At 38.8% G+C, this 18623-nt stretch overlaps 1 protein-coding gene across 2 annotated transcripts in view; it reads right to left on the bottom strand.

Moving 5' to 3' along the window:
• LOC143924400 (glutaminase kidney isoform, mitochondrial-like) overlaps positions 1-18623 on the bottom strand; it is a 196691-nt gene that overhangs the window by 68839 nt on the left and 109229 nt on the right. The window contains exons 11-15 of one of the 2 annotated variants that reach the window (XM_077448698.1): positions 18080-18130; positions 15608-15784; positions 11683-11814; positions 10973-11065; positions 7296-9595 (exon numbers count right to left, since the gene is read on the bottom strand). In XM_077448698.1, the coding sequence (XP_077304824.1) occupies positions 9443-9595; positions 10973-11065; positions 11683-11814; positions 15608-15784; positions 18080-18130 (606 nt within the window). In that variant the 3' untranslated portion in view covers positions 7296-9442. Of the gene's footprint in view, positions 1-7295; positions 9596-10972; positions 11066-11682; positions 11815-15607; positions 15785-18079; positions 18131-18623 lie in introns of those variants that run through there. The other variant, XM_077448697.1, reaches the window with a different exon arrangement.

The following is an 18623-nucleotide window of genomic DNA, read 5'->3' as shown; positions in this document are numbered from 1 at the left end:
AACTTACTGACAGAGCGCAAAAAAAATAAAACTGCAGATCCAATTTTAGTTCTATTATGTGTTAGGTAGCTCATTCAAGGGGTTGCCTTAACACGCCAAAAGTGTTTGCAATAAGCACATAGGAATAGAGCCTAAACATGTTAATCTTTATTGAGACACTGGGTTACATGGAGAGTTGTACTGGATGGGACACCACATCTGATGAGTTTACTTTTTTTATAATAAAAGATACGAATGGAAATGTTAAGACTGGTCATAGATAATATGATTTTCTTTCCTTCCACCATGGGTGGAAAGAAAAATACATCGCTTTATTCCCCCATTGACACAGTCAGTGTTGATGGGGGAATGGCTCCAGCTGCACTATTGTATTCTGCCAGTGGGGCTTGTGGGGAGCATTCCCGGCTGGCAGAATACAATGGTTACTGCTAGCAGCTATAGCCACTGGCAGTAACCATATGTAGAAAAATCTGAAATGCTGGTTGCACCCAAGCTGATCGATCCATCGTGGGTACAATCAGCCTGCCCATACATGGATCAAAATTTGGCAGTTCCATGCCGAACTGCCCAAATTTTGCTCCATGTATGGCCAGCTTAAAAAAAAAAAAAAAAAAAGTATATATTTCGTATATACATACACACATACATATGGTTGTGCTCATAAGTTTACATACCCTGGCAGAATTTATGATTTTTTGGCCATTTTTCAGAGCATTTGAATGATAAACACAAAAAACTTCTTTCACTCATGGTTAGTGTTTGGCTGAATATATTTATTTTCAAGCAAATGTGTTTACCCTTTTTAAATCATAATGACAACAGAAACTACCCAAATGACCCTGATAAGAAGTTTACATACCTTGGTGATTTTAGCCTGATAACATGCACACAAGCTGACACAAAGGGGTTTGAATGGCTATTAAAAAGGTAACCATCCTCATCTGTGATCTGTTTGGTTGTAATTGGTGAGCGTGTATTATATATTATTAAAAAAAAAAAAGGTCAATGAGTTTCTGGACTCCTGACAGACCCTTGCATCTTTCATCCAGTGCTCCACTGACTTTTCTGGATTCCGAGTCATGGAGAAAGCAAAATAATTGTCAAAAGGTAGTTGAACTGTATAAAACAGGATAGGGATATAAAAAGATATCCAAGGAATGGAGAATGGCAATCAGCAGTGTTCAAACTCTAATCAAGAAGTGGAAAATTAGGTATTCTGTTGAAACCAAAACACGGTCAGGCAGACCAACTAAAATCTCAGCCACAACTGCCAGGGTCTATAATTTTTAGCACAGGTGTATTTTAAATGATAGAGACAAAATATCAACCAAAAATCCAGAAAAAAAACGCATAAAATAAATTCTATATACTAGGTTGCACAGTTTAGTGAATAAAATTAATGGTGCATTCTGTATGACAATGACAACCTACCGCCAAGACGACAAAGGTGTGGCTCAAGAAGAAGCCCATTAGGGTCATGGAGTGGCCTAGCCAGTCTCCAGACCTTAATCATATAGACAATTTATGGAGGGAGCTAAAACTTCTAGTTGCCAAGTGATGGCCAAGAAACCTTAGGGCTTTAGAAAAGATCTGTAAAGAAGAGTGGACCAAAATCCCTCCTGAGTTTTGTGTAAACCTGCTCACCAACTACAAGAAACGTCTTACCGCTGTGCTTGCTAACACGGGTTTCTCCACCAAGTACTACGTCATGTTTTGCTTGGAGATCAAATACTTTTTTTTAACTCACTGAACTGCAACTCAATTTATAACATTTGTATCATGTGGATTTTTGGTTGCTATTCGGTCTCCATCATTTAAAATACACCTATGATAAAAATGTATTATAGACTCTATTTCTTTGTAAGTGAACTTTGAACTTACAAAATCTGCAGGGGGATCACATTTTCCCCCACTGTGTGTGTAAGTGAGATATATATGCGTGCGCGCACACACACAAACACACACACACAAACACACTCACACAAACACACTCACACAAACACACACACAGCCTTGCAAAAGTATTCACCTCCCCTTCGCATTTTTCATGTGTTGTTGCCTCACAACCTGGAATTACCATGGATTGTTTGAGGATTGCATCATTTAATTTACAGAACATGCCCACAACTTTGAAGTTTTTTTATTTTTTTATTGTGAAGCAAACAAATAGGACCAAATAACAGAAAAAGTCTATGTGCATAACTATTTACCCCCCTAAAGTCAATACTTTGTAGATCCACCTTTTGCAGCTATCACAGGTCCAAGTCGCTTTGGGTAAGTCACTATGAGCTTGCCACATCTTACCACTGGGATTTTTGCCCATTCCTCCTTGCAAAACTGCTCCAGCTCCTTCAAGTTGGATGGTTTGCGCTTGTGAACAGCAATCTAAGTCTGACCACAGATTTTCTATTGGATTGAGGTCTGGGCTTTGACTAGGCCATTCCAACACATTTACACGTTTCCTCTTAATCCACTCAAGTGTTGCTTTAGCAGTGTGTTTGGGGTCATTGTCCTGCTGGAGGGTGAACCTCCGTCCAAGCCTCAAATCACACACAGAGTGGTACAGGTTTTGCTCAAGAATATCCCTGTATTTAGCACCATTCTTCTTTCCCTCAACTCCGACCAATTTCCCAGTCCCAACTGCTGAAAAACATCCCCACAGCATGATGCTGCCACCACCATGTTTCACTGTGAGGATGATGTTCTTTAGGTGATGTAATGTGTTAGGTTTGCACCAGACATAGCGTTTTCTTTAATGGACAAAAAGTTACATTTTAGTCTCATCAGACCACAGCACCATCCTCCACACATTTTGGGAGTCTCCCACACGCCTTTTCACAAACTAAAAAAAGTACCATTTTGTTTGTTTCTGAAAGTAATTGCTTTCTTCTGGACACTTCCATAAAGCTCAACTCTATGGAGTGTACGGCTTATTGTCGTCCTATGTACAGATACTCCAGTCTCTGCTGTGGAACTCTGCAGCTGCTCTAGGGTGACCTTAGGTCTCTGTGCTGCTTCTCTGATTAATGTCCTCCTTGCCTCGTCCATAAGTTTTGGTGTGCGGCCGTCTCTTGGCAGGTTTGCTGTTGTAGAAAAAATTATCCACACTCTGGTTTTTGCTCTTAAAATGTCTTCATTTTTTGAATAGCCACAGTGAACAAATGCAGATTGTCAGTTGACTCGTTTCAGCCTGTAAGGCCTTAGTCTTTGCTGTTGTGCCATGTTCTTTCCATTTGGTTATGATAAATTTAGATTTCTAGGGAACAAAAGGTTTGTATATTTTTTTTATAACCTAACCCTGGCTTGTATATCTCAACAACATTGTCCCTTATTTGTTTGGAGAGTTCCTTGGACTTCGTTGCAGTGTTTGGTTAGTGGTGCTTCTTGCTAAGGTGTTGCAGCCTCTGGGGCCTTTCAAAAGGTGTGTATATGTAATGACAGATCATGTGACGCTTAGATTGCACACAGGTGGACATCATTTCACCAATTGTGACTTCTGAAGGTAGCTGGTTTCACCAGAGATTTTTATAGGCTTCATAACAAAAAGGGGGTGAATACATACGCACATGCCAATTATTTCTTTATTTCTGAAAAATGGTTATGTATATATTCTTCTAATTTTACTTCACCAACTTAGACTATTGTGCTCTGCTCCATCACATAATTCAGATTAAAAAAACATTGAACTAAAGGCTGTAATGTAACAAAATAGGTAAAAGGCCAAGGGGGCTGAATACTTTTGCTAGACACTGTATAGTGTGTGTGTGTGTGTGTGTGTGTGTGTGTGTGTGTGTGTGTGTGTGTGTGTGTGTGTGTGTGTGTGTGTGTGTGTGTGTATATATATATATATATATATATAAAACATCAAAACAAATGCAGTGGGCACTAGGTGAAATTAATTGCATCACTTTCAGTGCGGTGGATGTAATACTGAGCACTGATGTACAATTAGGTAACAAATTTTTTTTAATAGTCTGTTTTTCCTGTTTGCCTACAGAAAGTAAAGCTTTTTTGGAAAATATAATGACAGTCTCTGCCAGAGCAATGCATAGTTTAACTTTCAAAGCGTATTTCCACTTTTGCAGTCAAATTTGAGAAAATTCAATTACACGTATGTTATGAGTTTCCATTCACACAGCATGCCTCATTTTCTTACTCTTCAGATGTTTCTCAGGAGGAGGTGTCATGGCTGAATACATTTTTTTTTAACAACGTTAGAGTGAGCCTGTCCCAAGTCTGTCCTAATTAACAAAGTGCAAGAAGCCCACCCCTATGCACTTTAACCCTTTAGTGGGACAATGTTCAAATCTAGTCGCAATTGAGAAAGAAGAGCTGCCTGCACAGTACAGGTTTATTATAGCAAACACAGCTGCCCAGAAAAAAAAAAAAAAAAAAAAAAAAATTGAATTTTCCTTGCTGGAGAGTCTAAAAAAAGGTAAGCTGCATTTTTAAATTCTGCTATGTAGATAGGGCCATGTAACAAATATCAATTTGGCTTGATCTCAATAGTGTAATCCAAAAAGTGGAAATAATTTAACTAATTGTCATCACTGACCTGTCTCAGAGCAAGTATAGAGATGAGGACCTGGTTTCTCTTTATGATAGACTAATTTATGACCATCTCCATGTTCACACCAAAATGAACCCGTTGACAATGCACAAAAATCACAGCCTACAGGATTTTTTCCCTTAAGTTCTGCAAATTAACCTAACAAAACTTACAGAAAAATCACATCATTTCTTGTACATATACTTTAAAAATACAATAAAACGTTCAGTGTGCCCCACACAGGTTTGGAAGCCTTCTTGGAAGACTCCAAATGAAAGTATGCTATAGAGCAGTGATGGCGAACCTTGGCACCCCAGATGTTTTGGAACTACATTTCCCATGATGCTCATACACTTTGCATTGTAGTTGAGCATCATGGGAAATGTAGTTCCAAAACATCTGGGGTGCCAAGGTTCGCCATCACTGCTATAGAGGATGTTGGATAGATTATATATCCTAGTTTGCATGGAAACACCTCTGAACAGCTGACTCCATCAGCAAGAGCGCTTAAGTCTGATGCCAATTACAGAAGGCTAATATACCTACAAGGAGAAGCAGATGGCCTATAACAGCTGTCACTTGGCAATTAACACACCAGCTAATACTAACCAATTTGTTTGCAGGACTGTTTTTTTTTTTTGTGATATTTCTAACAAAATATGTAATTTTACAAGAAACGTTAAAAACAAGCATAAAACCTAATGTCAAATTTCTAATCATAAATAAAATGTAGACAGGTTTTCTGTAACACAAAATATATTTAACAGCTCTTTACTAAAGCAATGCTTTTCCTTATCCATCTTGCCGTTTAGTTTACTAGCAGCAACATGTCCAGACTGTACCATTTTACTGAACGAGGGATTCTACGCGCTACACGTCACATGATCCTTATGTCCTTGGATATATCTACAAGTCATCCAACGTACTCCCTGACCTTAGAGCATCCTCTATAAATACTACAAACATCAGAAGAAGGCAGACTTTAAATTAAATGTGTCACACATAACCTGCCAACACTTGCTTATGAACAAGCTTGAGGTTGTAGCCGTATTAGCGCACTTGCAACAAGAGCATGCGAGTGCTGGCCATGACGTTTTTTTTATTTACACTAGCATCCACATTTTCAGGACAAGCGTTCAGGGTGTAACCACTTTTTCAAGGTTCAAGCAGTACTCACTTTACCTGGAACCAGCTAGAACTGTCAGTTGCACCACCAGAAGGGGAGTGCACTTGGCTAGAATGACACATTTTTACAGTAAGGAGCAACACTGAGGATAAAGCTATAATCATTAGAGATAACTTGTTTTTACAGATCATACGTCAAAAAATATTTTTTTTCATTTAGTTCCATTTAATAAATAAAATATAATTTTCAGACCATTATAATTTAGGCATTTCCAACAATGATGAATTCTTTTTATGGTAAGTTCATAATGTGGTAAGACTGGTAGGTACTGAGCACCTGCCGAAAGAGTGATGGAAACAGTTATGAGACCACCATAAATAGTTATGAGACCACCATAATAAATATCCAGAACTGGACATTGTCACAAGCTGGCTAGCCAATGCACCTAAAAATGTTATTGCTAGTGCTCAGCTAAGAAATAGTACTGGATCAAAAAAAATAAAAAAAAATTTTTTTTCCACTTTTCCAGTGAACATGCCAAGGTGGAAAATAATTACTGTATAAAAGTGTCCCTATGCTTTTCATTGGCCAGAACAATTACAAGATCCAAAGTTTCGAACCGTGTATGTCCGGCCTTACAAAAAAAATTCTCTTAACAGATTACTAGAAGAAACTACAGATACCTGTACTTCATTGCTTATTAGGTACCTTACATCAAAATACAGACCGATTTTTTTTCTTTTTCTACAGTATTAACAAAAACTTGTGCTCAGCTGTAGTAATCTAATCAGCTGCAGTACCCAAAGTGTTAACCCGCTTTACTAAACCACATGTAACAAAATAGCAGTCAAACAAAATATCTCTTGTGCACAACAGTGGTGCGATGGCAATGGAAGAAGCCTGGAATTCCTATGGCTCCCAGTACATGCACAGGCCTTGCTGCCCTGGAGTGGTGTGAAATGTCTCCTATCCTACTCAGAACATACTGAGGGAACACACATTTAACCCCCTTGATCACCTCCTAGTGTTAACCCCTTCCCTACCAGTGTCATTTACACCAGTAATCAGTACATTATTATAGCACTGATTGCTGTATAAATGTCAATGGTCCCAAAAATGTGTCAAAAGTGTCCGATCTGTCCATCACAATACCGCTAAAAATCGCAGATCACCGCCATTACTACTCAAAATAAATAAATAATAAAAATGCCATGAATCTTTTCCCAAAGTTTACAGATGCAATAACTGTTGCGCAAACAATATAAGACTTAATGACTAGCAAATTTTCCTAAGGGCCCTTTCGAGAGTGGTTTTCAGATCAGGTCTGACGGTCAGTCTTTTAGGCGGACCTGATTGAAGTTCCATGCAGCTCTAAAGGCAGGCTAGTATAAATGGACTTGTGTCAGTTTACAGAAAAAGGACTGTTTTTTATCTTTTCAGAAAGTCCATTTACATTTGGTCATCCATTGAGCTATCATGGGTCTATCTGTGTTGCTGGGCACAAACCGAACAGGCAGGGATATTTATAAAAAAATAAAAAAATAAAAAAAAAAAATTATATATATAATATATATATATATATATATATATATATATATATATATATATATATATATATATATAGATGTCTGCTCACGGATCCCCTTCTGAACAGAGCACCTCCAAGTGAAAGAGTCCCAATAGCGTTTGCTGACCTGGAATTGAACTTTAAATGTAAATATTAAATGTTCAAAACTTCTATTTAATTAGGAACAAATCAACACTGATTCGGGGCCAAAATGTAAATTGCTCATATAACTAGATCAGGTCTTCACACCATTTCAATATCTTTCTACTGGTCACTGCCATGACTTAGCATCTGTCATGATGCAATGTATAAATCAAAATGAAATGGAGAGGTACATTTTCCAAAGTATTATCAAAATAGTTTTAATCAGTTTATCGAAATTATATGTGTGTGTGTGTGTGTGTGTGTGTGTGTGTGTGTGTGTGTGTGTGTGTGTGTGTGTGTGTGTGTGTGTATCTTGCATACATAGACACATACACAGGCAGACTATGCATAAAATACACACACACATATACACATGTGTGTATATGTACAGATCAGCCATAACAGATCATCATGTTATAATGGCATCTGAAAGTGGGTGGGATATATTAGGCAGCAAGTGAAAATGTTGTCCCTAAAGTTGATGTGTTTGAAGTGGAAAAAAAAAAAAATGAGTAAGCATAAGGATTCGAGTGACTTTGGCAAGGGCCAATTGGCTAAATAACTGGGTCAGAGAATCTCCAAAACTTCCAGGCCTGCAGTAGACAGCAGTGTTAATTTTGGCAGCAAATTTTGATTCAGTTTTAGTCTTGACTAAAATGGAATTTTAGTTTTAGTCCCATTTTAGTCTTCTGCAATTGTTTTAGTCGTATTTAGCCAACTAAATCTCCAGTATATTTTAGTCGTCTAAAATCTAATGGGTATAGTTAAATTGTAATTCTTTATCTAAGCATTTGTCTACAATTTCCAAACTCATTATATACTGCTGGAGTGAAAAATCAAATGTGTTATTTATGGTATTAAGGTTTGAACATGCACTACAGACCAGTGTTTGTTTTGGTGTCAAATTTCAATTTAGTTTTAGTCATACTCTTGACTAAAATGCCATTGTAGTTTTAGTCGTATTTTAGTAGACTAAAATAGTATTAATTCAGTCAACGAAAATGTTTTAGTCGACAAAATTAATACTGGCATTCAGGACCTAACAAAAGTGGTCCAAGGAGGGGAAACCAGAAAACGGGAACAAGGCCAAGGCTCATTGATGCACATAGGGAGCAAAGCCTGTGTTGTCAGATCCAACAGAAGAGCTACTGTAGCTCACATTGCTGAAAAAGTTGACGCTAGTTCCAGCAAAAAGGTGGCAGAACACACAGTGCATTGTAATTTGTTGTGTATGGGGCTGTGTAGTCACAGACAAGCCTAGGGTGCCCATGCTGACCCGTTTCCTCAAAAGCCTACAATAAGCATGTATGCATCAGAACTGCACCACAGTATCAATAAAATGAATTTGAGAGCTTTGAGGAACGGCCTCCAAATTCTCCAGATCTCAATCCAATCAAGCATCTGGGTTATGTGCTAGAAAAACAAATCTGATACATGGAGATCCCACTTCAAAACTTATAGGCCTTAAAGGATTTGCTGACGGCTTGGTGCCCGATACCATAGGATACCTTCAGGAGGTCTAGTAGGAGTGCCTCTACAAGTTATGGTGGGTGCTCAAAATGTATATTATGTATAATAATATATATATACACATACATACACAAACACACACACACATATCACACACATCACACACTTGTTAAAAAAAACATTTTTGCATACAAGGCAGGCATGTTATACAAATATGGTATGAAATAAGCTTACTAAAGCTTTAAAATACTGCTTACAATGGATAATTACAATTTAGGAACTGCCTAAGCTGGCTTTCTTGTAGCCGTAGTGCATTGTTATAACAAAGTTGCTAAATACTGCATGAATTTGCAGCAATCTAGGACCTATCACTACTATAAAGGCTCCATGATTGTTTAGAGAAAAGCACTTAAATCCATAAACAGGCATGAATGATATAAGCTCATTCCAGTTTTGCTTTACAGCAAAGATGCAATGTAAAAGTAAAATCGAAATAAATAGCAATATAAAGTAGTTTCAAGGGAGGAACTTTTTACGCATCATGCATACAATGAAGAATGCTGCAAAACTACAGCAGCCAGTGCACTTAGTTTCTGTCTCCCAGGCTTTCCATTCTATACACTATGGTTGTTGATGAATCCTCGTTTGATTCTGGTGACACTTTTTTCCATACTGTATCTTTAAGTGCAAGTTCCTGCTGCAGATGTTCATAGTCCAGAGGTCCATATAAAAGTTGGTTCTTCAAGTAACATACACAATTGATTAGTTTATAAAATTATTAATACTAAAATAAAAAAAATTAAAACAATGGTGTCGGTGGCAAACAGATTTGTTAGATCCAAAAAGCACAAGCAAGGTTACTGCAAAGCAAAAGGACAGTGCTTTACCTTTGCAAAAAAGGGAAAGCGAACAGCACAAAAAAAAAAAAAAAAAAAAACTGGTGCCAGGTGCACAAACATCAAAAATGCAGTTACCTTGACTGTTTTAGCCAAAGCCAATTCAATTATTCCTTTATAACACATACATATACGACGCTTTAGCATTAGTGTACAGAAGCAGAAACAATGTGGCTTCAACAGTGTTTGTTAAATGAGAACACAAATTGTCTACTACGATCTTCCATTGCACCCCGTGCTTTTAGCTAGCTAGCTGAGTAGAGGTTTAAAAAAAAAAAAATGAATAGTATATTGGATAGCTATTCTATGAAATAATAAATATTTGTAAAAAGTTTGTGCATTTGTTCTCCTCCAATAACATTTTCTTTATTACCTTTTATATTAAGTTGTAGAACAGTTCATATTTTTCACTACTACTGAATTTCTACTGTACTGGTTTACAATACATGTTCCAGTGTAAAATAAACTTAAATTAAAGTCAGTCAGTTTTACCACCATCAACATGGTGCACATTTCAAATAATAGTCCATTACTAACAAGGAACCATGCATCATCAACCTCTTCATATATGCACACCATATTACGCCTCTAATTTAAACAAACAATCTCTTTAAACACTTCATACCAAAATATTAGACACGCCACATACTGCTTTGGGTCCATTACTATTACAATCAGTTGGGTGTCCACATTTATGTTAAGTCTTGTATATTTAGCATTCAGGTGCATAGGAGTTATCCACAGTTCTAGATCCATATATTTTCATTGTCTCTACTAAAATGGTCATTACACACAGTACTGTGATATCCTACATCGAGATTGAAATATGATGTCTAATAAATTAGCAGTGAAGTCATACTAAAATGGATTTGAGTTTATATTAATCTGCAGCACAAATGACATTTGAATTGAAGTCATACCTTTTTCCTTATCCAAGAGAAAGGAATGGCAAATGTACAGAAGCACTATTCTATGAAAAAGCTAAGTGAGGGCTTCTTTTTGCAAAAAGAAAACAACTGATGTACCCCTGCTAGCTTGCTTCATGTATAACCTTACAATTTCAACGATGGGTCAATTTCACATTTTTTTTTTCAATCAAGTGTAGCGGACAGCATTTTGGTTTCTTATATTTTATAATTTTCTTACACCGAGGGCCACATTGTAGAAAGTATTAAAGCAGTCAGTCAAGGTACCAAACAAGGATGCAATTTTAAACTTACCCGTTGGTCACCTCCTTCTCTACGTGGGTCGAGTTTCTTTGCAAAGTGCCTTAAATTGTCATAATTATGAAAATTGCAAAGTCCTACCAAGTCCTGTGAAAACAAAAAAGAAAGCATTTGTTTTCTGTACTTTTTAAAAAACCAAGGAAGGCAAAATTAGGGCTATTTTTTTTAAAGTGTTCGTAGGAGTTAAAGTAGAACTATAGGTAAAACTTTTTTTCTTAATTTGGAAAGAGCAAGGCAGGGTTATAAACCATCAGATTATTATTTTCACCATCTGTGCGGAGATTTTCCTTCACTTCCTGTCCTATAGCCAAGCAGGAGGTGAAAGGATATCCCTGCAAATTAAGGGAATTCCTTGGGGACCCCCCCAGGTCACCATTGAAAGTTTTCCCCTTCATTAATTTTCTGGGGGCAACAAAAAATGTGGGGTTTTCTGTTACTTTCACTTTCAATGATAAAGGTAAACATGACAAAAAGAACGGGGGTAGAGACAGCAATAAAAACTGACAGGTGTTCCAATCCATCTTCACTTCATCCAAAACTGAAAAAAAAAAGTTTGCCTTTAGTTATACTTTAATCATCAGATGGAAATTATTACTAAAGGATAACAAACAGCAGATCAGAGTTTAGTTGGATGCACGTGACTTTCTCTCTAAAAGCAAAATAAATCATGTCATAAGCCTAAAAGGTCTAGTTTCTTTACACACCTGACAAAACTGGATACCGCGGACACTATTTCCCAACTTGTCCAGAGGAGGAGACCAACACATAATGCCCATAACATTGGGGACCACAAGAAGGATTCCTCCAGCAACTCCAGATTTTGCAGGGAGGCCAACCTATGAGAGACCAAAGAAAGCATTCGAGTACACTGATAAGACACTGATATTTATGCATTGCTGATCAGATATTTTGAACATCCAAAGTTCTATAGAACCTGATCAACTGCCACTACTTAAAGCGGGAGTCCGCCGGGACTCCGCGTTTTTTTTTTTTTCTTAAAAGCCAGCAGCTACAAATACTGCAGCTGCTGACTTTTAAAATAGTGACACTTACCTGTCCAGCGCACCCGCGATGTCGGCACCCGAAGCTGATCTCTAGATCGTCTGTCAGGTGCTGCCGCCGCCATCTTGGGTATGGGAATCAGGAAATGGAGCCTTTCGGCTTCATTTCCAGGTTCCCCTACTGCGCATGCGCGAATCGCGCTGCGCAATAAGGACGGTCCCCGCTGCCTCTGGGATCTGTGTGTTTCCCAGCAGGCAGCAGGGCACTTGCGGAAAGGGGCGGGCACTTGCGGAAAGGGGCGTAATCAACGCCCCTTTCCGCAGAGAGCTATCCCGGAAGTGGGTGCAGAATACCTGTACTGTACAGGTATCTGCACCCCCCCTCCCCCCTGAAAGGTGCCAATTGTGGCGCCGGAGGGGGGGAGGGTTCCGATGAGCGGAGGTCCACTTTAGGGTGGACCTCTGCTTTAAAAAAGGTTTATGTCCATCACTGACAAAAGAGGCAACTACAGTCAAATGTTTTTAAAGTCAGAACGATTTTTACCTTAATGCATTTCCAGCATTAAGGCAAAAAACACAGCACTACTTGTTCTAGCCACCGTTCACACCCACCAAACACTTATCCATCTCCACTCACAATCCAGTGCTGTCCTGTCTGCAGCAGCACTGCTCCCTCTTTCTCTATTTACAGGAGACTCAGAGTAGCTCAGCTTGGGGGGGGGCACCCACACGGGTGCTCCCTCAGGACTCTGGGCAATATCACTGCACAGAGAAGAAAAGAGTAACCTCTTTTATAAAGCAAATAAATAAAACAGACTATAAAGTGATAATAAAGTCTTGTTTTTTTGCCTAAAAATAACAAACATGTAATATTTACCTCCCCTGTGCAGTGGTCCCTCCCCCCTGACAAGTGCCCCCACAGCAAGAAGCTTGCTATGTAGGCACCCGAGCTGCAGTTCCGTGTGTCAATTCAGACACAGAGCCATGGCTAGGCCCCGCCCCATATCTCTCATCATGGGTTGACTGACTTTAATTGACAGCATGGGGAGCAAATGGTGCTCCGCTGCTGTCTTGGGCAGAGAAGTCTCTCTTGTAACATCGCTTTAAAGAGATGGGGTTTAGGTAAGTATTAGGGGGGCTGATGTACACAAAAGCATTTTATCTTAATGCATCAAGATAAAAAAAACTGCCTTTACAATCACTTTAATATCACTGTATTAGTCTAATACAAATGGGGAAAGGGGGGGCTCTGACAGGAAAGAGTGCTAGCAAACCGGTCTCAAAATCTTGCAAACTATAGGAAACAGGCAGTTTGTAGGAGTAACTTTAAAGAATTACTTGGGCGTGTCCCGTTTCCCCTGCCTTGTTCGCCTTGGCAACAGAGCCTTTGGTAGGGGTGCCGAGGGCGTCGCCCAGGGTGGCTGGGATCCGTGTGGGATTGATCATGAAAAAAAACGGTGCTATACGCTGATTATCTAATCCTTTTCCTCCAGGACCCAAGTCCCTCACTTTGCTTTCCTAATGACCCAGGGAGAGTGTGATGGCTGGTGATACCCTGCCTTTGCAGTGGGGGACCACCATTCAATACCCGGGTGTCAATATTTCCTTGAACGCCAAGACTTTTGTACACTTAACATGCTTCCAGTATTGCAATGGTGTAAGCAAAGGTTGAAGACCTGGTCCCACCTACCACTCTCTCTCATCAGAAAAATCAACCTAAGATGAAAATTCTCCCGGTTTACAATTTGAGACATTCCCCTGTGTGGAATTTGGAAATCATAATTTAAGCAATTTGATTCTCTCAAATTTCTTTGGCAGTCCCATCTGGCTAGATTTAGTAAAAAGGTGTTGAGCAAACTCTGTACACAGGGAGGTCTGGCATATCCTAACATATATACCTACTACTTAGTGGCCTAGCTAATCTCAGATGACACAAATGTTTCAGTGGCCCTGAAGGCAGCGCGTTCAGGCTCTGAGACGTTGCGCAACCTCCTCTACATGGGACTGTGAGCCTCCCACCCACATCTTACCTCTGCAATGTGGGCGGTCATCAGGGTCTGGCATATATCAGTACTTAGACCAAAACTTTCTCACAGTTGCTGGTCCCCCAATACACCACTGTAGTTCAATCTATCACTTTCAGAATTTCAGTCGTTACTGCACACTGGACTATGGGCCATTAAAGGCATTAAATACCTGAAGGATCTATGTCATGATGGTGCCTTGATTACATTTGATAGGTTATAAAAATACATTTGAACTACCAAGTTCCTTTTTTGGATTCCTGCAGCTCCGCCACACCTATAGATCACAGTTTGACTCTACTGAAATTAGTTTGGAACAAGATAACCTAGAGTGTCTTCTTCGTGACTAGGCCCTTTGTAAACCATTAGCCATGATCTATAAAGGCAATGTTGCCGTCTATTCATGCAGGCTTGGATGCTCTGAAACCCTTGTGGTGTGGGGAGGAGCAGGATCTTGATGAAGAGGATTGGGAGACTATATAGGAGTACCCATTTCAACATTTATTAGCAACCAGAGATAGATTGATTCAATTCAAAATTTTAAACAGAAACGTATTTTATGCCACAGCGGTTGCACCGTATTTATCCGACCACCTCCGCTTGCTGTTGAAGATGCCTAAGTGATCCTGCCGGATTCTATCATATCTTTTGGAGGTGTCTGCAGATCTATTTGTACTGGCAGGAAGTAACCCAATTTATATCCCCCTTGACTACTATACCTATTCCCTTGAAGATTGGTGTGTGCATATTGGGATTGGTGGATTCTCTATCCTTAGCCAGGGCCATGTGTACTCTGTCAGGGTTATTACGGTTTTATGCCAGAAAGGCTATAGTGATCCGGTGGAGTCTGACAGGGCTCCTACTGTATCTCTGTGGAAACACTTGGTCAATTCAGTTATTCCTCTTTATAAAGCAACTTATTTGTCCCGGTGCTGCCCCAAAAAAGATTGAGAAGGTGTGGAATCTTTGGATAGACTATCATGGATGATCAAGACGATAGCCTGACAAACTCCCTGCCCCAGGCCAACCATTAATTTGACTATGATGGAAACAGATCTTTGTGACTAACTTTTAAATTCTGCTGTATTTCCATGTGGGTAGTGGGGGTGCTCTGTAGCTCTTACTATTAAGGTCATTGGGTGAAGGATGTGACATTATTATGACCTATTAGTCTCCTTGTGGTATAGACCTGAGCAACTGAAGGTTAGTAAGAACAGTTTACTTTGTTATAGTTGTGTTTTGTGTTTATGCACTGTACCCAGGGAATGCCCCAAGGCTTTGTTTTGTACTTATTTGAAATACTTTTCGAAGAGAATAAAAATAAATATTGCACTATTTTTGTTGTCCTCTTTTATAATAAAAACAATTATATAAAAAAAAAAACTTTTATTACTCAAATAGGTACATTATCTTTATTGGGAATTGTTAACTCAGCCCGACTTTGTCTGTTATTCAGCTATCCTGATTGTTCGTGTATTTTATGTGTGACCCAAGACAATTCCTATTTCCAATGTGGCCCAGGAAGGTCAAAAGGTTGGACACCCCTGGTGTATATATTATTCATCTACATAGATAGTGAAAAATGACTTGCAACAAGCTCTTACATGAAATGCAAACTGCCCAGAGAAGTCATACATCCCACAAGAGTGCATTAAGCTTAGGGTGTTCCTCACTGCTTCTGGGCTTAGCACCCTTTCTCCTGTTATTGGACAGAAGCCACCATTAGCGAGGGTTGCGGCCATTACACTGGCAGATTCACAAGTGACTTCAATGGAACACAACTAAATGGGGGAAAGAAGACATAAAACATTAGTATAATAGTGAAAAAAAAGGTTTTACCAGAATTATTAATTCACTGATAAAAATATGACTACAGAAAAAGTTAAATGCCTATTTCCACATACCGTAAACACCTCCAAGACAAGCAAACCAACAGTAAATATTACCACTAATGTCATTGGGAGGCTGGCCAAAAGAAACCAGAGGTCCTGCTTTCAGAAACTAAAAAGTACAGTAATGCGGTCTTAAAAACTGATTTACATGGCAAAAACACAGGAAGGTGCCATATAAAAGCTGGCTAAATATTCCTCTATAATTATATTATCTGTGTTATAAATCAATGGTTCTAGGAATAAAAGGGACAATTTTCAAGGTTTTTATCCACTATCCTAAACCACCCATTAGGAAAGAAATATGAGAACTGACATTGCTTCAGGGCTGTCAAACTGATCCTGGAGTCAGTTTGGCGTGCTCCTGATAAGGAACAAAACATGTGCACACTGGATGTTAGGAAATCAGATAATTATATGCTTGTTCAGGGACAGTGTCTCCAAAGGAGGAACGCCTGGATCAGTAAAAAAAAAAAAAAAAAAAAAAAGACTACCTACCTTAAAAAAAAATTAGCAATGTTAACTAAAATCCCATACTTAGAAAGGTATCCTTTAAATGAGGAAAAAATGCAGTTTAGAAATCACTATACAGGGTTCTAGGTGTTGCGATTACATAAAATTTGTCTCTATTTTTCTTCTATCCCCTTTTGACTGCTATTGTCATCTCCCTTTCTATATTGGCCATCATATGTATGTTAGTGGGCATAGAAAACCCAGCCTTGGCTTCTGTGCACACCTCTTATCCTTATAACAGTTATGCAGTACTGTGTTCTCCTTAATATTATGTTTTCTTATTCCTACCAAAAAAAAAAAAAAAAACTATTTAACCTTCTTGCTGAAACCCATCGGTGTCCCAATCATGGAGAAGCATTCCATACAAGAATACAGCCAAAAAGGGTTCCTCGGGATCTCAGCCAGCAATGTCTTAATTCCCAAAACCCTTTTGTGGAATACAACACTGAGGACAGACAACCTGGAATGCTTATACAAGGATCGTGTGAAATACCTGCGCCCTTGTTAATTTACAAAGAGAGCCACATTTCATTTGATAGTAATGAAATAAAATAAGACTATTGGTAATACTGCACATTGATATATCAAGCCAATGATGCATTGTTCCTCTAGCCACAGTTACTGAACACATACTGTCCCACCGGAATGGCATTGTGTTAAGAAACTTCTCAAATCCATGTTCTGCACCCACAGAAAGTCAGTCAGTGTACATGGCATCCGTTCCTCTTTCCCAAAAATGAATGCCAGTTTTTACAGACTTGAATCATGCTTGTGTTTATGGAGGACATAAAAGAGAAAATTGTCATTCACATTGAAGTGATGGCCAACTCACATGTTATTACACTACTAATGTTAGGCAAGAACACCAATACACACCTGACCTGCATTTTGAGTTAGAGCGTTTGTTTTCTCACAATGTGGATAGGAAGTGTATTAGAGATTTCTGGCCTGACACTCTTAGTAGGACAAAGTGTGGGAAAGCTATGTGTGAAAGGCAGCAACCACTGCTCCTTGTTCTCAGACACTAGCAGTGTAAGGAGGCTACACACATATCACAAATGGCACTGAGGGAGACTTCAATGCAATGATGGATTTATTCATTCACCAAACACCAACTTCTCTCCTCAATATGATATGTGTGGGGCAGGTGAATAACAAGAATCATTATTGCAGATACTGGGTGGGCAGCAAATTCTGTAAGGTAGAGGATGAGTTAAGCAGACAGATATGGTCAAGTGCAGTTGGAACTAAGTGCACAGGTGCTACACACACTAGACAGTGCCAAGGGAGGCTATGTGAGCATATATAGAATAAACCAACCATATCTATGTATTAAGGGTAAAAATTTAGGATCTGCAAAAGTGCATCTGTATCCACCATGTGGTGACTGCAGGATGGATGGATATCACAGAGGTTTTTTGATTACGTTGAACACAATATAAAAACGCAATGACATTTTTGCAAGTGCTATATGCACTAATAATGAAGCGAGCAATGTCCAAAACTGGAGCATGCAGGGTCCATGGTGCATCTGGCTCTTACAGTAGTGCCTGGCAGAGGGGCACTGGAGCCTTTATTACATTGTGCACGAAACCTTTAAGAGAAAAAAAAACATAACTAAAGATTTTTAAGCATTTTCTTATGTCCACTCAACTGTGATTTCAATTAGCTTACCTGGAAATAAAAGTCTAAGATTCCAACCATATCGGTGTGCTCTGGAAAACACTGGTTTAAAAAAAAAAAAAAAAAAAAAAAACACAAATGGCGTTATAGGACAGTCGATATAAAGCAAATTTAAATGTAAAAATACACAAAACATGTTACACAAGACCCAAGTCCAATGACGTGGAACAAAACAAGCATTGAGTAAATATCAACTTGTTAAAGCAGAACTTTGCTCTCTCAATCAGCATTGACTAGTTTTAATCATTATGGTGCTAACTTTAGTAGATAGATAGGAAAGTATAATAGATTTACTTTTATTTTTACATTTCTTCAATTACTTTCTGGTTGCCAGGCCTAGGAAAACATCATACATCCCAGGAATCTTCAGGAGGGAAGGAGGGGTTTTCTCAGCCAAGTACACATTCCTGCCTGCATGCCTGAGCTAAGGGTAGATGAATTCCAGGAAATAAATGCTACATTAATCATTTGCTCTTACTCAAGATGGCTACAATCAAAAATGCTTTCAAAGTGATTTCTCAGCAAAATAAGGCAT

This window comes from Lithobates pipiens, unplaced genomic scaffold, assembly GCF_037356315.1.
Source record: "Lithobates pipiens isolate NorthernLeopardFrog02 unplaced genomic scaffold, aLitPip1_a1.2 Scaffold_22, whole genome shotgun sequence".
Classification (NCBI taxonomy): Eukaryota; Metazoa; Chordata; class Amphibia; order Anura; family Ranidae; genus Lithobates; species Lithobates pipiens.
Note: the sequence above shows the minus strand (reverse complement) of the source record. Positions and strands in the feature narration are given on the sequence as shown.